The 22,058-nt window shown below is 42.8% G+C and overlaps 1 protein-coding gene across 2 annotated transcripts in view; it reads left to right on the top strand.

The window, feature by feature from the left end:
* Positions 1–2,192: 2,192 nt before the first annotated feature.
* Positions 2,193–22,058, top strand: part of LOC124165832 — a 60,133-nt gene continuing 40,267 nt past the window's right edge. The window contains exon 1 of one of the 2 annotated variants that reach the window (XM_046543364.1): positions 2,193–3,513. In XM_046543364.1, the coding sequence (XP_046399320.1) occupies positions 3,238–3,513 (276 nt within the window). In that variant the 5' untranslated portion in view covers positions 2,193–3,237. The remainder of the gene's footprint in view (positions 3,514–22,058) is intronic. The other variant, XM_046543370.1, reaches the window with a different exon arrangement.

The following is a 22,058-nucleotide window of genomic DNA, read 5'->3' as shown; positions in this document are numbered from 1 at the left end:
ACTTATCTCGGCTCACCTCAGAAGTGGACTACTCGAAATTACCGAGCTAACCACTTGGTAGGTGTCTGTATAAAAACGCCGGATTACTGCCAGGGCAGGAGAAGTGAAGTGTCGAATTATAGAGGAAGTACTGTCCTCATTTAAGTTCAGTTTGAAATATTTCAGGAAGTTGATATCCGCGTCACAACCCTACCTTAGCCTTGAGACTACCGGTATGGTATGGTATTTGGAGGAGGCGACATCTGATGTCATTTGCGATATGAGGGAAGGGTATGGAAGGAAGGGTGGAATAAAACCCAGCGTGGGCATCAGCCTACTCTTAACGTAAGGTACGTAGGGGACCAAGGTTTAACGTCCCATCCGACGGACGGAGTGAGTGTTGCGTTGGAATGTTCACATTACATTCAAGCAGGGATCGGGCAGTCTCTGGAAATTATTTGCCACCGCCGGGTTTTGAACCCGAGCCTACGGGGTGGGAAGCGAACACTCTAGCCACCACACCAATCCGATCTCCTTAAGACTGCCTCACTTCCCTTATTGTCTGTGTAAAGACCAAAGCCTGCAGCCTACACCACGGAAAAGATTTCCTGGATTTTGAAAAAGTTGGACGTGACGACGCGCTTCAACTGGGTGGAAAAAATGGGGAATATATTACCAAAACCGAAAGACCGTATTTCTCATTACTTATATGGGGGAGTCTATAAAATTGACTGCAGCATTGGAATGACTTACATCGGCCAGACATGCAGAGCCGTTAAGTGCCGACAGCAGGAATACGGACGTGCAATTAAAAACAAGCCATTCCACCTCTCAACTGTCGCGGAAAACGTCCACGCAGAACCTAAAAACTCAACCAACTTGGAGAAGACAAGTGTGCTTGCCAGGGAATCCTGATATTTCCCAGAAGTTATTCGAGAAGCCATCGAAATATCGGAAGAAATTTGGCGCCAAACGAGACCAAGACTATAGGCCTATGTAAGGCCCGGATGATCAACACTTTTTCATGGCAATCTTAAAAAAAAAGATGGGGCAGGAAGATAATGAAGCCGTGTATAAGACCGAAATAAAAACGATCGAATTAATCATAATAGAACAGGGAAAGAAATGTTATGAAAACTTGGAATCAAATGATGCATCAATAATTAATCAAAGACTTATCTATTCCGAAAATAATACTTGGAATAGACATAAGAGGACCGAGTGGTGTCTTCAAATGTAGACAGGCATTCCTCAGACGGGGAAAGAAAAGAAGGCAAGAATATTGCGAAAAATCGAGGAAAGTTCGATAGATGAAAACAAAAGCTGATCACCACTACACACTCAAGTAGTATCACCACTAAGCAAACTGGAACACGGACGAAACTGTAGTGGTTAAAAACAACGAACACGGTTGGAAACCCAAGAAGATACTATCACTCACCACCGCACTTTTATCATCAAATTCCTCCCAACAAATAGGAGAGTGGTCTAACAATAAGAAATCGTGTGCAACCTCTCCTCCAACGCTTCTACTTTCCTCGTGTCCACCTCACACTTTTCCGAGAACCCCACCCTCGCGCCTTTATCATCCCCGGATAAGAAAGACTCTTCTTTCCCCTCACTCCTTCCCGCTCTCCCACCGCAGATGATTCACTTGCGTGCGCACGAGGGAAGACGGGAAAAAGAGGGCGGATTCTTCTGATGGACGAAAGGCTCGTCACCCGCGCTCTCAGCACACATCGCCCCCGCCGCGTCGTCAGGATAGGCGGCAAGTCACCCCGAGGGCAGTCGCCTGCAGCGCCTTCATAGGCACATCTCCCTCGCGGTCACCATCACCATTAGTCAACAATCCTAAAATTGGTTTGACGCAGCTCTCATACCCGCTAGCCTTTTCATAGCCCCTCGTGGTAAAACTGCAAATATTTCACGCTCGAAATAATCCCTTTTAACGCTAAACAACCTGATACCACCATTCGTCCAGCTGTACATATCGAGTCGACTTTTCGACATTTGAGAAAGGATTTCCAGGGTAACCATTGCGCGATTTTACACATGGCAAGGGTGTAAATCATGTAACAATATTTCCATCAAGGTAAAGGAAATAAAATTTAAAAAAATATTCTTATGCTCCGGAGCGCTTAAAGAGAAGAAGGAAATATTGAAACAAATTTAGTAAATTTTCAGAACTTAATTTTCTCCATTTCTTACTCCTTATTATCATCTTCCGTAATAATAGTTACGTACGCATTAGAACATTTGGTGCGTATCCGAACATTTGAGTTTACTCTACCAAGATATTTTTCATAGATACATTGGCGAATCTATCTCTACACGATAAAATTTTGCAATAAAATCCTCATTTAATATTCCATTCCATAGTAATTATTACGAAAATTTGACGGCTTCACACATTTCAGGATCAGTACGAGGAGAAAATCAGTGATCATCGAAAAGTAGATCTAAAACTTCTAGATCATTGGAATGTTTAGTAGGGCGGGGTAAAAATCATTCTCGGTCGCATTCTGAGACCACTATCAACAGAATAGGATTTTTGGATTTTCATTTCGAACAAACGCAAAGTTAAAAAAAGGAGAGTCTGAGATTAGAAAAAAGTACATATTGGAATCGTTGCGAGGTATCGGAGTGTAAATAACGTCATGTTAGGTGAGATAATATTCCGGAAGTAACAAATCACGTTTAGAAATATTTTTTAAAACGTAGATAGCCTGGTCTATTGCTAGGCACCCTTTCCGGCTTCGGTTGTGGCGGGGTAAAGTCTTCGCCTACCAAACCAAAGGTCACGGGTGCGAGACCCGCCTGGGTATTCGGTTCCCATCCAGGACATGGATGTAGTGGTGTGCATCATTAGTATTTAAAATCCCGTTTTAAAAGGCCGTTAACTGCTGTTTACGGGGACGTTTGAAATAAACGTATAAGAAATCAGGAGCGATTCTCGCAGAAGCCTATGGGAGAGATTTGAAGTACCTGCATTTTCACTTTTTACTCCACCATTGCATTCGTCTCATCGAAAGTTGAGGATATCTGAGTGATTCTCAGTTAGAGGAGCAGCCACCGAGGTGAAAGGTCAGGGAGAGGCTGGGTTCTCTCGGTCGTCGCTGGCAGAGCCCAGACAGTCGAAGGGGCACTTGGAAGGCGTGCACACATGCTGCTTTGAGCGATCGGGGGTAGGGGGGTGTCCTCTAGCCGAATGTTTACGCTAAACAATCCTTCGCCGCCTCTCTTCGTGCGGGTCGACCGATGCAGTCTTATCGCTACGGCCGCTCCGACAACTCCCTGCTGATCCGCACTCTCCGAGCAACGAGGATACCGCAAGCACGGAACAAGAGTCACCTCGCGAATATAGTGCCATTAGGGAGTTTTGGAGCCGTCCATTCGTGTCCCCTCTACGTAACGAAGGTACAGGACATCGTGGAGTCGTCGTCTGAACTAGAGGAAGCGGACCGGAATGGAAACGATAGTGTTAGGAGCATCCGCTGTGCACCCCAAGGGAATACGAAGCTCAGATCGAAACAGGTAAGTGTTCGCATTCCACTGATGAGTAAGGCTGATCATTAATAGGGCGGATTCAGGGGGGTCACTGGGATCATGACCCCTACCCAAATTTTATCGCAATTTTTAAATTTTTATAATATAAATACTTTTTGTATGATTGTGAAGGAGTATAGGTAGTGTATATACGAATGCAAGGCTACGTGAAAGAAATTTCAGTTGTATTTATCGTAGAGCGTAGCGTTCCCTGCAAAACATTTTACACGGGAGAATATTCCTCTCACCAGGGGGGTATTCCATACTCCCCGGACCTAGGTCATCACCCCCCCTCCAAATTTTATGCTGAATCCGCCACTGGACGCATTAATTCTCTCACGACTAGTTATTTTCGTGACGCGTAACATGTTTAAAAGTTAGGTCTCATCTTGTATTTGTCCTTTTGGATGCAAAGATTATATACCCTTATCAACAATTTTCTGGGTCAAGAAATGTCCCTTGTCAACAAATTTTAAAACTTTGCCTCAGTATTTGCTCAGGCCAAGCATTTCCAATTCGCGGTACAGGCTGCATTTAAATGACGACAAAAATCTGCTAAATATGTATATAAAATATTAAGATAATTAGTTATGTTTTTTAACGAGTGGTTCGACACCACTAAAAGGCAAATTACGAATCCCTGTCTGAGTGTAATGCGTCACCTAAACGGTTTTTCTCGATCTCTTCGGACCTACAGTGACTTCACACACCCGTGCGCACGCTGACTTCTAACTACAACACACTGTCCAGAAATTCACTGAATGACTAGACGACGTGATTACACATCAAATTCGGGCAATAGAAAATGTGTACCTGCATTTTCCGTGAAATAGTAGTTCATTTTTGGTAACGCATATTGCGACAGAGACTATCTGCTTTGAAGTAACAATGATACCCGATAAACAAGAGGATCAAACAAGAGAAGCAGTTGCACGAATCCGCATTATCATAACTTTTACTAAGTGCTTAAAAATTATCTCATATACTAACAGTCATCATTTCCATTAAGCAAAACATTTTTGGCCCTTTTTTCTTGGCTTTCCGAAAGTAGGAAGTAATCTATCTCTGATCATAGAATAATCTACCATTGTATGGACCACAAAATGGATTTATGTTTTACGCTTCAAACAGTGTAATATTTGACTCATTCACATTCTTTGCACCAATTCCCCTAGTTCAAAATCGGCACGATTCAATTACATTTGACAGTAAATAATATTTCTAACAATTTCGATACTAAAATGACTATAAGATTTCAACGATACATGTGGAAACACAATTTGTTTCTTATATTCTATCAAATAATTATTTTAATCGTACGTATTTAACTGTCGGCTAAGAATTATTCTTCAATTTATCTAAATTCAAGTTCAAAATTTTAGCGGAAAACCCCATTGAAAGTTAGTGCGATCTCATATTTCTGACTGCTGCTACGTCGAAAACAAATACAAGAAAGCTTTTCATGTAAAATATACTAGGATCGCTTCTTCAAAGCATCACTCGTATAAATTTTTTCTATTAATAACTTATCAAAGAACTTCGGCATCTATGTTGTCTTTTCAAGCTGTACGTAAACAGCGGCCCCCACCTCTTATTCTGTGACAGGCGAAGACATATCCATCCGTGAATATTCTATCTCCCCCACGGAGAAAGAGATATACATTATTTATAAACCGATCGAAGCTATAAATACTGAACACGGGGTAAAAGACATGATGATGTAATAACCGAACAGAACAACAAATATTGTGGTAGATATATTTTCTCTTTTGAAAGTAATTTCATCTACCACTATCCTTCTCGTATTTATTTTTCATGGACATATTCTACTAGTCCCTTCCATGATCAATTATTTTAACGATTTTCCGACAGCTTTAATGTCGAATAATTGTTTATCCTAATACGGCTTTGGGGCAAACGGCTTAATGAAGAAACCATATGACTCTACAATTCCATACAATAATATTGGCACATAGGACCAACGTTTATAAGAATAAAGTAAAACCAATTTGACTAAAATCAAGAGGTGACCAAGCAAAAAACAGAACACCTACAGATAGCATGTGTCAAGCTTTCAGCAAGAATGTACGATCGGCCTCGAAAACAAACCGTTCAGTGAATTAGATGAACGTGACCTTCGACAAAATATTTTTGATAGATAGACAACGACAAGTGGTGCATATTTTCATCTACATCACGACTGAGGAGGGTGGTTTTGGGTTAACGGCAATAGGACTCAAGTTTGCTCATCCTAAAATCAACTTGAAAAGTAAAAAAATGAGGAAACAAGAAATACTTGGTCGATCCAGGTGGGATGCCTCAAAGACGATCAATGGGGACGGAAAAGGCGTGAAAAACGAACTCCATGGAATAAAAGGAGGGAAAATACTCGCACAATGGGACGTCTTCGCTTAAGAAGTTTCTCCTCCCGCTGACGTTGAGCAAGTGAAGCGAATCAACAAGTGTTTGCTGGCCGCAGTCAGACGCTCAGACCCTACGAAAACACGGAATCCCTTTGGAATCCCCGATAGTCGGATTGCGTGTTAAAGGTTTAGTAAAGCAATTTACCCCTTGAATGGGGCAGCGTTCATGCCCGTCCATAAAACTCGGCGAGGAAATTTCGCTGCCCGCGGTTCTGCTGCGAAAGTATGTCAAGCAAATACTGTAGTTACTAATTGATGTCTAAGCATTGATCAGTGTGAACCAATAAAACAGAGAAACAATTATCGTTTTCAGGCTAATAAAAAGACTGTATTTCAAGCTCTTGAACTTATTTCCATCGTTAGTGAAGTTATTCACAGAAAGAAATTGAGATAAAACGATTCCAGGGTTAGAGGAGGGTATTCGTTTATTAATTGAGTTCATTTTGAAAGAAAACAAAACATAACACAGTAAGATGGGCTCAAGGAAAAACAGGCAGATACGGTAAAAATTATTTCAAACGTGGATCAATTGGGAGAAATAAATCCGAATAATTGATATCTCCGAAATTAGTACATTCTTTGTATAAATGTCTGATAAAACTTTCGTCTTAAGAGGTTTCGAATCCTTGGAGAACACAGCCTTATACTCACAGCAAAGGAATGCAGTAGCACAAACAATTGATTGTCAATACCTTAAATTCTAGCCTTGGGAGATGGGAATAAGCTATTTTCGCCCAGTGTATAGAGATGGAATACAATTCATTCATTGCAAAAGTAGACCTTCCCGTCGATATAGAAAAAAAACCATTCGCCATATATGGTAAACTGTTGCTTTAAAATGGATAAGAGTTTGCATTATGTTAGTGTATAGAGTGGGAAATAAACCCTTTGAATTTATTTAATATGAATCTTCAATATTAAAAACTTCACTTGTAAATCTTAGGTAATTTCACATGGAAACATAGCTAAGAGATTTCTTAGCAATATATATTTAACATTGAAGCAGTGAATTTATATAAGCGGATAAAGCTATACTTATTACATAATTCTATTTGTATGGAATACGTATGAAGCACGTGAAAAATTAATTCCTTTGAAAATTAAATTACCCAGGGGAAGTTATCTTTCAAGATATTTAGAAACCTCTGCTTACAGACGAAGAGACTTTTAACTTACCAGCCGCATTTTATTCCCGAGCATAGTAAAACGAATTCAAATGTGGTTTTAAAATTAATTTAGATACATTTTTTTGGGATAATGTTTTACCGATACTCTTTTACATGTTTCCTATTGATTATACGCAGCCAATGATCACGAGTCATCGCATAACTTGTATTGGTATTTGGTTGGGCTATTGTCAGATCAAGTGCTTCCGATTTGATGCAGATTTCTCTAAATGCAGAATTATTTCCTTCCTCCGACCTTCATACTGTCGTGGCTGTGGTTTAGAAGTTTATGCATGGCTTGCTTACAACATTTCCGGGCAAAAATAATACGAAAAAAGTATACCTCCAGCTCTCATTTATACACTTATCTCACATATGCACTTACTCTCAATACCCATTTAAGTGCGCTATAGAGACCTTTTCTCTGTATTCCGAGGCAAAACCAAGTTTTAATATAAGTTTAATAACCCTTTAAGAGTAAATTTGTGCCCACATTATGTGAATATATTTTATAACGAGATTCAAAAAAATGTTAGAAGTGATATCATAAAATATTTGCCATATTTTTCGATGCATTTGTGAGAATCAATTTAGAGATAAAAGGTAATGCCGCCGTGAAGACCTTGTTCTTTGAGGGTTGATGCATTCTTCGTTACTATGAAAACCAATAAAAGTCAGGAAATCTGATGATTGACCACGAAATTCTGGAAATAAACCAGGTCTGTATGTAAAATAGATCTTGTGAACTATTTCAAACTTCTATTACAGGAAATGTTTATAAAGCCCCTAGAATAAAAAGGGCATTTATATAAATTTCTGAATTGCTGCTTTGTAAACGAATAACATAATATTTTGTGGCAGAACAAACAGCACCATTTGACATATCACAAGATCGAAGTTACCCTCCAAGATTTAGCTAAGATGAGAACCGCTGACCTTCGGATCACCAGCAAAGGGCATCTTCATAAAACCACCGTGGACGAAAAAAAGACAGTTTGATCCCTTCTTCTTTCGTGACATGAGGTTATGAAACAAACCCACTCTCAAGAGCGGTGAGGTGTGCGGATGATGAACTCGTCTGAAACAGGCCATAAGGCAATGATCAAGGGTCGGCTGGATTCTCGATTGATTGACACCAATTCCGTTCCAGTTGAGCAGGGAAGAGAATGGGAACCCCATCATCCACTCTGCTGGAGTCCATTATTATCCTCCAGCGTCGTATTTGCCCTCTCTTCACCATCTCCCGCCCCTCCGTCACACTACGTTTGGTGACCTCCCATCCCTCTCTGCCCTCCCTCCATTGAATCATCCATCGAGGCCCAACCCTTTCATTCACGTACGGGCGCCCGATGAAATTTGCTCAAGCACATCGCTGTTTGATGAAGATATCTCCTTCGTCCCCTTCCCTTTCCTCACCGCCGTGACAAGGCAAACCCTCACTCTCGCTGCCATCGGCGGCTCGAGCGAAAGTGACGCTCAGAAACGTGTTTACTCGCCCAAGCACGCACGCACATAAACATACTAAAATGTTGTGTATACAGAAGGTCTTTAAAAAAATATGACAAGATAAAAGAGGGTGAAGAGATTTACGGTGATAGGTTCACACACACGCAAACGGCTTGTTTGTTTTACGCTAACAATAACCATGTCTCCATTCGCACGCAGATACAAAGAAAACCGTGGCGCTGGGATTTGTGAACGGGATCTAGTGTGTGGTGGCTGCATGAATTGGTGCATGGTTTTCAATGGCCTGATATTCCCCCTATTTCCTCCATAAATTTCAACTAGACGACATAAATTAATTGATTGTATTAGGATAGACTAAATCTGAGTAAATGATAGAATTAAATACTTTGTAATATTTCCACATACATTAAGTTATACAACGAGAGAACATGTTTCACTGCACGGTAGCATCATCAGGACTGTCTAACGATTTAGCCAACACAGAGTATTTAATTACGAGAAGAGAATGCGGGTGCAGAGAATGAGTTTTGTGATAATTCTGGTAAACCGGGTGAAGGGTGAGAGTTATAGGTGGGGTTAAGAGAACGGATGAGGTCTCTTTAAGTTGAGATTTTTGATTTTAGCTAGGGTCTTCAGTAATCTAGTTGGAAATGTAACCCAATATAAATTTGCTAAAATGATGACCTTCCATTTATCACGGTTTTCAATATTCCCTTTCCCTAAAGTGTACCAATAAATCGTAGTAGAAATTATTTAAAATAATTATATATTGAAAGTAACGAGTGAATCTGTGGCCTTTCTCTCCTTCTATCCACGTGCCACTTACGAACCCACCTGGCAGAGAGTAATTTGAATTGTTTTAAATCCTCCTTGTTCTGCCCCTAGTTTCCAAGTTATTCATTGCAAATATGAAAACTTAACTTGAATGAGAAGGAATATCCCAGCAACAATGCGTTAGATATGTGAACAATGCGAATACTTCTAATACCTTTCTGATAAATCTGCTACTTATTGACAAGATGTGGGCAAATTCCACGAATCACAAAAAATTAAAACCAATCTATTGAAAAATTTCGGATAAAGTTAAGCTTTTAAAACCAATATCAAATGATGATGGACGAATAAATAGTTTTTATGGGGTTAATATGAGTTCCTGCACTTAACTACCATACCGTTACCAGTAGATGGCTCTAAAGTATGAACTCGCGTATGTAAAGGGTTCGCGGCCGCTAGTCAACTACGGCCATGTTGAACCAAACGTAGATATTTTTTAATAGGATTATGTTTTTTAATAATGTTGTTTATGATTGCACTACTCATGAAAGAGATATTCCGGGAAGGCACTATTTTAACTAAGGCCCATTCGTGTTATCTTATTTTTTCTGAAAGATTAGTTCCAAATACGAAATAAATCAACGCAAGCATACAAATATGACAACAGGATTCGTACTCAAGTGCTTTTTTTCCAGTATTAGCGGATTAAATGACACTTGAAAGGGGTGACAATTATCCAAACAGCGACGCTACGAGACTTGGCCTTTATTGAAGCGCAAACAGGGTGCGAGAGAGGGATGGCAAACACCAAACCGAAACTTTCCCCAGATAATACCGGCGACAAACCCCTCGTCCGAATGAACTCTTCTGTTTGCTTTCACGTCCCCAATATTTGGTCCATCGAAAACGATAGGCTTCATCATCGGAGTCAATTCTCTCTCGCAAATAACATTCATTCTCCGTCACTTCAAGCTCTCGCAACGACACTTCTCTCACGAAAACGATACACTTTTCTTTCCGCTTTCGTTGAATTGTGGAGGATCAGAGTGAATGCATAAAAATTATTGAACCGGGACTTAATTATAGAACGTTGGTAACATGTGGAGTTGGTCGACTGCTGGGCCCCATGGGTCAGTAAGTTAGAGTGAGTTAGATAGGCCTATGCTGGGATTACATAGAGCGTGAGGTCTTCTCGGGTTTTCCACCGGCTAAAATAAAATATAGGTACTTTGTTCTTTCCAAACTTATTTTAATATAATGCAACCGATTTCGACGTGTTCTACGTTATTTTCAAGCTAGACTGCCATCAACTTTATTTTCTATCAGGTCGACGACGACGAATAAGGCAGTTATAGAGCCAAGAACCTGGTGAAATAGAGTCCAAGAGTTGCATTATTTAGGAAATAAGTAATTTCATACAACGAATGGTGAAAGCAATCACATTTTCTCTAAAATATAATTAATTGTGGAGACCGATACTTGGTGGGACTTCAATACAAGAAAACGATCAATATATGATATTATTAGTCTGAATAAAGTTATTTGTTCAATTGATCTGTCTTAGGATTATCAGGTAATAAATATGATATAGGTGGTAGGAAATAATTAGCTTGGAAGTCATTGCATTAAATACCTCCATTCCTCCGTGCAAAACATCAAAATGTCTTTTCATCACAGTTTTATAAAGTAAAATAGAAGTAGCAAAATGAGTAATAGCAAATATAAATTATAACTTACTAGCAATATTTCGCTAACAATTTTATTCACTAAACCGGTTTCAATATATTTCTTATTATGATCACGAAAATGTTTGCTTGAAAAATATATTCACGGAAAATTGCTTTTCAGTTTTCATTTGTATTTTGTCACGATTCCACCAGATTGAGCCTGGATAAACTCTCTATATGAGGAATAAGCATATCGAAGGTGTTTTTAAGGCTCAATCTGGTTGAAGTCAAGCATAGCAATGCAACAGACTAGAAACTTTCCACCTAAGGGTATTGATTAACGTTCTCCTGAAAATTTAATCAAAGGGTTCATATTTTCTTGTAATAAATTGCGTGCACTGCATTAATGTGATCAATAGAGTTAACCACATTACAGTTGCACACATTCCAAATAAACCGTTAGTTTCATTATGAGCAAATGTTACTAAAGTAAGAACCCTTTGACATTCAAGTGGGGGGGGCAAAGGTACGCTGATGTGAATGCCTCCCGCGGAGCGAATAAGATAGAAAGGGTCAGAGGTGCATGGTCCTTTAATCCGGAGATAAGCCGCTAGGGATTAAGGGGACGATTGGAAAGGATTTCACTCTTGGTCGTGGAGATAGACCTCAATGCTCTCAACACTGGATGATCTAATGGAGACAGCGACCACCTCCCCCCCTCCCTTGGTATCCATATTGAGGGCGGCTATCCCAAGTCTATCGGTAATCGTTCCGTAATCCGCCTTATCGGAAAGGGGAAAGATTGGATTTTCCGCAGAGAGAGTGACTGAGTGAGTACCTTTCATTCCACGAGTGGGTGATGCCTTCCTTTCTCTAACATCGGCGGCCAAGGCATGGGCGTACCCAGTGAGGGGCAGCTGCCCCCCTAGAAGCAAAAATGGCAAAAGTCTTTAAGCAAAATCAGTGCTGAATAGGGAAGTGCACTAATGTTTCAAATGCATCAAACACATTTTTTAAATTAGAGTTCAGAATAACATAATGTCGTAAAACCACAGTTTAAATCCTAATAGTGAATACTTGATTCGAGATGACCGTCTGAAATATGGAAAAATTCAAAGGCCGCGAAAACGGGTGTCCATGTTGAATATTGGCCGTGACGTCACAAGGCAGTAGCAGAAGGCAGCTTCTACACCGTTTAGTTCTACCACTATTATTGCATAGAAAAATTACAGAATTTGAGGGTATCCGTTTTTTGCTGTCATAAAATATCTTCAGAATATATATGTGGCTGCTTCTCTTTTGAGTAAACGACTTCATCATTGCGTAATATATTAATACTCGCTGCGCTGTGCGCGCTCGTTAAGGGGCTCCGCCCCTTAAAACCCCGGTTCCGGCTTCGCCGTCTACATATGTGGTCGTTGGAAGACGTTTGAAGTTCGAATAATCTCAACTCGACTAGGGGCCGGCTTCGCCGGCCAGGGGGTAGGGAGGCGCCCCACTCATTCCTCGGAACGGCTTCGCCGTTCCTCGCTGAAGGGCGGCTTCGCCGCCCGGGGGTTTAGTGTGCCAGGGGGCGAGGGCATTTCGGAACTGTTTCACCGTTATTCGTTTAAGGGGCGGCTTCGCCGCCCAGAGGTGGGGAGAGTCCACAGCGGCTGCGCCGCTTGAACATCGGGGCGGCTTCGCCGCCCGGGGGTTACTGAAGCTCCCCCTCGCCTACGCCAGTTCCTCGTTGTGGGGCGGCTTCGCCGCCTTGAGGCGGAGGAGCCCCCCCGCGGCTGCTCCGCCTAGTCCTCATAAATGGTCTTCCCCACCGAGAGGGGTGCCCAGGGGGATTTTAATGTGTTATGCATGCGGTCACCAAAAGTCCACAGTGATCATGTAGCGATGATTGTATTAATAGTGGCGACAAGTACCCATAAAAGAAGACTTAATGGCAAGTTTTTCATTTTTTTTCGGGGGGTTCCTACGGATTACCGGGGGTTTTATACTTGTGTTAAACCAGTGGACACAAATCGTTCTCATAAATTCCGTGCCGATAAGTCCTAGGGGACCGGAAGAGTGGTCTGATGATTCCTTTACCTGGAGAGGCTATTTATTAGAAATCTTTTGGGAGGTTTCACGGGGTTATCGGGGGTTTTAATAAGTGGTAGGGGCACTGGTTAAATTGTGTCGAAAACTATTCGAAAAGGCGAGTTTAAATTTGTTTTATTTTTTTTCGGCGATGTTCCATGTGGTAATTGGGGGTTTTCTGGTATTTTTTCCCGTATGGTTTACGGTGGCTCGCCCTCAACAAATATTCCGGATCTTGAGCTCAGAGGGGACGGGTAGTGCGGCGTAATGTTTGCGAGAAGTACCCAAATAGGAGACTAAATGACACATTTTACATTTGGGGGGGTTTTCACGGGGATACCGGGGGTTTAAATGCGTGTACTCCTGGCGGTCACCATCCATTCACATAAATTTCGGGGGGATGAATCGTTGGGGGCGGTGGAATAGTCACGAAAAGTACCGAAAAAGTAGACTTATTTGAAAATTTTATTTTTGGGGGGGGGGGTGTATGTGGGTTTACCGGGGGTTTACAGATTTTTACTGCCAGCGGTCATCAATCGTCCACATCAATTCCGTAGCGATGAGTGGTAAGGATTGGAAAAGCGGCGGAATTGTGACGAAAAGTACCCGAAAAGGCTACTTATATGCAAATTTTAATTTTTTAGGGGGTTTCGGGGGGTTAAAAGATGACGGTACTATATGGTCACATTCATTTACTGTCATGTCTAAAAGAATTGTGCCCTATGACATCCATATTTCGAAAGTAATACAATAAAAAGCAAACCAGTCCCTGAAAAAAGTGAGCAGTGCCCGCCGTTTTTATTTTTTCACGGTTAAACCCATTAAATAAATAATAAAATGTTTATTTTTACTGAAATAAAATGCATAGATGTATGTAACTACAAAGTTTGAAAGAAATCGGTTGAGTTAAAATTGACAAAACCTTGTGTTAATCTTTTGAAAATCGTAATTTTCCGTGATTTTCGGAATACTTTAATTTTTTTCTGAGTAACTAAGAATTATGAAAGAAAATTGTTACCTACATTTCGTAGACGATGTTATGAGCATATATAATAATCATTTTCGTTATCCAACACCTTAAATTAAGTCGAGGGGAGGAGAAGGTATGAAATTTATTTCGAAAAATCAATTTTTGGACGCCATTTTGGCTGCAATTTTTTCAAATGGAAACTAATAAATTTACTTTATTACGTGCCCACGTTCATCGACTTTCAAAAAAAGCATTAACGACCCGTGTGGCACGCACAGTTTGCGCGCAGTAAAATTAAAACCGAAAGAGGGTCCCCGGAAAAAGCGCGATTTCGGCCATTTTGTCGTCCTAGCGACGACACGTGGCGAAAACTTCCGGGTTTCGGATTTTTCCTCCGGATCATTTCGGGTTCCCCGCACGCGTGCCAAATTTCAGCTCTCCAGCAGTTCTAGAAGTGGTCGGGAATTTGTATCCATCAGTGAGTCAGTTACCTCAAGGGCTGTATATAATAGAGACTCGCTGCGCTCCGCGCGCTCGTTAAGGGGCTCCGCCCCTTAAAAACCCCGGGTCCGGCTTCGCCGTCTACATTTGTGGTTCTTCGAAAAATTTTATTTCGAATAATCTCACCTCAGCTAGGGGCCGGCTTCGCCGGCCAGGGGGTAGGGAAGCGCCCCACTCATTCCTCGGAACGGCTACGCCGTTCCTCGTTGAGAGGCAGCTTCGCCGCCCAGGGTTTGAGTGTGCCCCCCCGGGGCTACCCCGCTTAATACTCGGAATGGCTTCGCCGTTCCTCGTCAGGGGTCGGCATAGCCGCCCAGAGGGCAAGGGCATTTTGGAACTATTTCACCGTTTTTCGTTTAAGGGGCGGCTTCGCCGCCCAGGGGCGTAGGGAGCCCACAGCGGCTACGCCGCTTTAACGTTGGGGCGGCTTCGCCGCCCAAGGGTTACTGAAGCTCCCCCTCGCTTACGCCAGTTACTCCTCGGAACGGCTTCACCGTTCCTCGTTGTGGGGCGGCTTCGCCGCCTTGGGGATGATGAGCCCCCCGCGGCTGCTCCGCTTAGTCCTCATAAATGTTCCTCTCCACCGAGAGGGGTGCCCAGGGGTATTAGGGGGTTTTCATGTGTTATACATGCGGTCATCAATCGTCCACAATTATCATGTGGCGATGATTTTAAAGGGTAGTGCAATGCGGCGTAATAGTGGCGACAAGTACCCATAAAAGAAGACTTAATGGCAAGTTTTCATTTTTTGCGGGGGGTTCCAACGGAATACCGGGGGTTTTATACGTGTGAAAACCAGTGTTCACAAATCGTTCTCATAAATTCCGTGCCGATAAGTCCTAGGGGTCCCGAACAGTGGCGGAATTCTGACGATTCTTTTACCCGGTGAGGCGATTTATTACAAAACTTTTCTGGGAGGTTTCACGGGGATATCGGGGGTTTTAATAAGTAGTAGAGGCACCGGCTAAATTGTGACGAAAACTACTCGGAAAAGCGACTTTAAACTTTTTTTATTTTTTTTTCGGCGAGGTTTCAGGAGTTGATCGGGTGTTTTCTGGTATACTTTCCCGTATGGTTTACGGTGGCCCGCCCTCCACAAATATTCCGGATCTAGAGCTCAGAGGGGACGGGTAGTGCGGCATAATGTTTGCGAGAAGTTCCCAAACAGGAGACTTAATGGCACATTTAACATTTGGGGGGGATTTCAGGGGGATACCGGGGGTTTATATGTGTGTACTGTCGGCGGTGACCATCCGTTCACTTAAATTCCGTAGGGATGAGTCGTTGGGGTAAGAACCAGCGGTGGAATAGTCACGAAAAGTACCGAAAAAGTAGACTTATTGGCAAAACTTTATTTTTTGGGGGGTGTATGTGGGTTTACCGGGGGTTTATAGGTTTTATGACTACCAAGGGTCATCAATTGTCCACATCAATTCCGTAGCGATGAGTGGTAAGGCTTGGAAAAGCGGCGGAATTGTGATGAAAAGTACCCGAAAAGGCTACTTACATGCAAATTTTAATTTTTAGGGGGTTTCAGGGGGTTTAAGGATGACCTTATCATATGGCCACATGCATTTACTATCATATCTAAGAGAAGTGTGCCCTATGACATCCATATTTCGATATTAGTACAATAAAAAGTAAACTTCTCCCCGGAAAAAAATAGTAGTGTCCGCCATTTTTATTTTGTCGCTGTTATATCGACTGCAACATTTATTAAATTCTTACATTTTCGGAAACCATATGCATAGATGTATGTAATTGTGGAATCTTGTGTCAATCTTTTGAAAATCGCAATTTTCGGTGATTTTGGGAACGTTTTTATTTTTTTCTGGAAAACCATGGACGACGAAAGAAAATTGTTACCTACATATCGTAGACGATGTTATAGGCATATATAATATTCATTTTCAGTATCCTACAACAGCTATTACGACGAGGGGAGAGGGAGTTATGAAATTTGTTTGGAAAAAAAAAATTTTCGGACGCCATTTGTGCGGCAATTTATATTAAAATTATCTAAGACCATTACATATTTACGTGACTACATTAATCAGATTTGAAAACGTAGATAAACTATCCGCGTGGCACACACCGTTCACGCGCAGTAAAATAAAAACCGAAATACCGTCCCCGGGAAAGGCGCGATTTCGGCCATTTTGTCGTCCTAGCCACGACACGTGGCGGAAACTTCCGGTTTTCGAATTTTTCCTTCGGAGGTTTCCTGGTATATTTTCCCGTATGGTTTACGGTGGCCCGCCCTCATCAAATATTTCGGATCTAAATCTCAGAGGGTACGGGTAGTGCGGCGTATTGCTTGCGAAAAGTTACCAAATAGGAGACATAATGGTACATTTTACACTTAGGGGGGATTTCAGGGGGATACCGGGGGTTTATATGCGTGTACTTCTGGCGGTTACCAGCCGTTCACATAAATTCCGTGGGGATGAGTCGTTGGGGGCGGTTGTTTAGTCACGAAAAGTACCCAAAAAGTAGACTTTTATGAAATTTTTTATTTTTTTGGGGGGTGTATGTGGGTTTACCGGGGGTTTATAGGTTTGCACTACCAGGGGTCATCAATTGTCCACATCAATTCCGTAGCGATGAGTGTTAAGGCTTGGAAAAGCGGCGGAATTGTGACGTGAAGTACCCGAAAAAGCTACTTATGTGCAAATTTTAATTTTTTAGGGGGTTTCGGGGGGTTTAAAGATGACGAAATTATATGGTCACATTCATTTACTGTCATATCTAGCAGAAGTGTACCCTATGACATCCATATTTCGAGAGTAATACAATACAAACCAAACCAGTCCCCGAAAAAAGTGAGTAGTGTCCGCCATTTTTATTTTTTCGCGGTGAAATCCATTGAATCATTTATTTAAAGTTCATTTTTTCTAAAAGACAATGCATAGCAGCATGTAACTACAAAGTTTGAAAGAAATCGGTCAGGTTAAAATTGGCAAAATCTAGTGTTAATCTTTTGGAAATCGTAATTTTCGGTGATTTTCGGAATATTTTAATTTTTTTCTGAGTAACCAAGGACGACAAAAGAAAATTGTTACCTATGTTTCGTAGACAATATTATGAGCATATATAATAATCATTTTCGTTATTCAACACCTTAAATTAAGTCGAGGGGAGGGGAATGTATGAAATGTTTTTCGAAAAATGAATTTTTGGACGCCATTTTGGCAGCAATTTTCTTAAAAAGAAAACTAGAAAATTACGTTATTACGTGCCCACACTTATTAGCTTTCAAACAATGCATTAACAATCCGTGTGGCATAAACGGTTAGCCCGCAGTAAAATAAAAACCGAAAAACTGTTCCCGGGAAATGCGCGATTTCGGCCATTTTGTCGACCTAGCGACGACACGTGGCGGAAACTTCCGGTTTTCGGATTTTTCCTCCGGATCATTTCGGGATCCCCGCATGTCTGCCAAATTTCAGCTCTCCAGCACTTCTAGAAGTGGTCGGGAATTTGTATCCATGAGTCAGTCACCACAAGGGCTGTATATAGATGGGACTCGCTGTAGCTCGCTAGGGGGCTCCGCCCCCTTAGAACCCCCGGATCCGGCTTCGCCGTCTATTTTTGTGTTTCTAGAGAATTTTTTATACCAATCATCTGACCGCAAATGGTGAGCCAAAACGAACCCTCGGCTACGCCACGATCGGCTTCGGCGTCGCAATCTTCGTAATGGCCTCGTTATGCGTCGAAGCTCTGTGCACTAAGTCCAAAACATCCCTTTTCCGTCCAGGGAGTATTGTAGCACCCGTTGTAGCCGCCATTGTAAGGACTCGTTCGCCGAAAGTACTATATATGTTTTATGAATCTTTTATAAATCGAAATTTATGTGATTTTTGGCATTGTTTAACATTTATCTCTTTAACAGGAGGGGATGAAAACAATCTGTTACCAGAAATCAGTTGATGATATGGACAGTATATATAGTAATCATTTTCATTATTCAACCCACGAAACTACGTCAAGGGCAATGAAACGTATTATATTTTTCCATAAAATGTATTCACAGACGGATTTTCTGCTGGCTTCGCAGAAACACCCATTGGAAGCTCCGTTCCCAAAATTACCGGGTTCGGGAAGGGGGGGAGGGGAGGAAAACGAACCCTATTCTACGCTACGGTCTGCTTCGCCGGCATATTCTTCGGAACGGCTTTGTCGTTCCTCGAAGCTTTGTGCACAAAGTCCTTGGGGCCGTCTTCGCCGTCTGGTGAGGAAGGATAGCGCACACCGCACCCATCTTCTCCAGCACATTCCTCGGAACGGTTTGCCGTTCCTCGTAGCTCAGTCCATATAGTTCTAGGTGTCGGCTTCGGCGGCCGATGGGAAGGGTAGCACCCGCCACGTTCGTCGTCGCCAGTGAACTCCACGTAACGGCTTCGCCGTTCCTAGAAGCTCCGCTCTTATATATCCAGTGACCAGAGGGAATGGGAGGACCCCGCGGCCAAGTTCACTTTTTTCCGAAATGGAATGCATAATTTTTTGTAAATGCAAACTTCATAAGAAATCGGTCATAAGGTCAGCTTCCATCTTTAACTTAGAATCCCCTGATTCGGCTTCGCTGTCTTAGAATGTGGTTGTCCAAAGAATTTCTATTAGAAAATTCTGACCAAAAAGTGATATGGGCCGGCTTTGCCGGCCAGGGGGTAGAGAAGCGGACCCTTGGCTGCTCCACCACCAGCATCGCCGGCAAAGTCTTCGGAACGTCATCGCCCACCCTCCTACCGCTGTCCACAAAGCCCTCCGGGGCAATAGGGCTCGAACCCCTAGAAGCCCCTTTGCGGCCATCTTGGTTCGCCGCCTCCCTCGACCGCTTCGCCGTTCCCTGCCGTGGACGGTCGGAGGGAAGTGTCACTAACCGCGGCTACGCCCATCCTCGTTTCAGAGATAGCATCGCCGCCCATGGGCAAGGGAATCCCCCGAAGCTGCGCTGCTCAGACCTCTGGACGGCTTCGCCGTTCCTCGTAGGCTGCACCACGCCGCCCGGAGATAAAGGAGTCTTACCGCGGGTGCCACGCTCATTCTTAGGGACGGCGTCGTAGTTCCTCGTTGAGAGGCGGCTTTGTCGCCTCTCAACGAGGTTTAGGTCAGGTTAAGTGTGCCCCCCGGGGGTACCCCGCTTCAAACTCGTAACTGTTTCGCCGTTATTCGTTAAGGTGCGGCTTCACCGCCCAGGGGTGTTAGAAGCCCCAAAGTTCAATGGGCGGCTTCACAGTTTATAGTAAAGGGCGGCTCTGCCGCCCGAGGGTTACTGACGCCCCCGTGCCTACGCCAGTTAGTTCTCGTAACGGCCGTCGCCGTCTAATTTTTTGGGTGTTTGAAGAATTTTATAAGAGTAATCTGACCGCGAAGTGCTTGTACAGAGGGGAGGGAAGCGGACCCTTGGATGCGTCACGACCGCCATTCCCGGTTAACTCCTCGTAACAGCTTTGCTGTTCATCGAACGTCTGCCCACTAAGTCCTCGGGTACTCTAGCGCTCGAATCCACTTCGCGGCCAGCTTGATCGGTCGCCTCCCCGAGCCGCTTCGCCGTTCCCTGCCGCGGTCGGTGGGAGGGGAGAGTCGCTACCCGCGGTTGTACCGCGGCTTCGCCGATCCTCGTTTCAGGGATAGCTTCGCCGCCCAGGGACAAGGGAGTCCCCTAGAGCTACAATACTTGGCTTTGCCGCCTAGAGGGCAGTGACAGTTCAGAATATTTCAGAACTGAAAAGGGGGTGGAGGAAGCCACCAGCGGCTGTGCCGCTTGTTCCTTGGGTCGGCTTTACCGTTTCTAGTAAAGGGCGACATCGCCGCCAAAGGGTTACTTACGCCCCCTAGCTTCGCCAGTTCGTTGAAGGGCGGCTTCGCCGCCTCGGTGGTGAGGAGGCCCCCCCGCTGCTGCTCCACTTAGCCCCCATTACGGGTCTCCTCCTCCGAGGGGGGCTCCAGTGGGATGCAGGGGTTTTAATGTGTGTGATTCATGAGGTCAACGATAATCCACATTGATTCTGTAGTGGTGACTGAAAAGGGTAGGGCAATGCGACGTAATTGCGGCGACAAGTACCCATAAAAGAAAACCTAATGACAAATTTCAATTTTTAGGTTTGTGTAATTGGGGAGGTTTAAAAAAAATACTGTGGGTGTCATATTTGTTTTCAACCAGGGGTCACAAATTGATCTCATTAATTCCGTGCCGATAGTCGTAGGGATCCGGAACAGTGGCGGAATTTGGACGATAAATACCCAAATAGGTGACCTTTCAGAAAATAATATTTAGGGAAGTTTCAAGGGGTTGTCGGGGGTTTTAATAACTCATAGGGTTGGGGAACACGGGCTGAATGGTGACGAAAACTACCCGGAAAGGCGACCTTAAAAAATTTAATTTTTCTGGGAGGTTCCAGAATGCGATCGGGGGTTTTCAGGTTTTATCCCGTATGGTTTACGGTGGCCCGCCATTAGCAAATATTCCATATCTAGGGCTGTGAGGGGACGGGCAGTGCGGCGTAATATCGGCCAGAAAGTCCCAAAATGGAGATTTAATGTCACATATTACATTTTTGAGGGGTTTCAGGGGGATGCCTGGGGTTTATATGGGTGTACTGCTAGTTGTCACTAGTCGTTCACATGAATTCCGTAGGGATGAGTCGTGGGGGTAGGGATCAGCGGTGGAATTGTGACAAAAAGTACCCAAAAAGTAGACTTCCAAATGCAAAATTCAATTTTTTTGGGGGTGTATTGAGATTAATAGGTTTCCACTGCCAGTGGTCACCAATCGTGAACATCATTTCCGTGGCGATGAGTGGTAGGGGTTGGAAAAGTTGAGGAATAGTGACGATAAGTACCCGAAAAGGAGACTTATATGCATAATTTAATCTTTTGAGGGTGTTTCAGCGGGTTTGAAGATGACGGTATTATATGGTCCCATTTATTTACTATCATATCTAACTGAGGTCACCCCTATGACATCCATATTTTGAGAATAATACAGTAAAAAGTAAGACATTCGCGGGAAACAAATGAGTAGTGTCCACACTTTTTTTTCTCCATATTTTAACTTTTTCTGAGTAATCAAGGACGTTGAAAGAAACTTAACTTCTATTCGTATAACATGTTATGAGCATATATAAATATCATTTTCGTTATCCTACACCTGATATTACGTCACGGGGATTAGGAGTTATGAAAGTTTTCCAGTAAAGAGGTGTTCATTGGTTTCTCATAGTCCTTCTTGGGCTCATGAGTCCCTGGAATGTGCCATGAGTCATTTAAATAAGAAATACATGTAAATTTAATGTTTATTGCCTGCAGACGTCTTTGCTTTTCGGTATTATGATTACTGATAATGGTCTCATTAAGCTAAGCCACGTATCATTTGAAAGAAAAAGAATTGCACTTTCTTATTCCTGCAGTTCCATTTCGTTTTATACCTGATTTACACTGAATTTATAAATAAATATCCAAAAAAGGTTCAATTTGAGCGTGTTTTGCTTAC

The sequence above is a fragment of the Ischnura elegans genome, chromosome 1, assembly GCF_921293095.1.
Source record: "Ischnura elegans chromosome 1, ioIscEleg1.1, whole genome shotgun sequence".
NCBI lineage: Eukaryota > Metazoa > Arthropoda > Insecta > Odonata > Coenagrionidae > Ischnura > Ischnura elegans.
The sequence above is the reverse complement of the archived record's forward strand: the minus strand, read 5'-3'. Positions and strand labels throughout refer to the sequence as shown.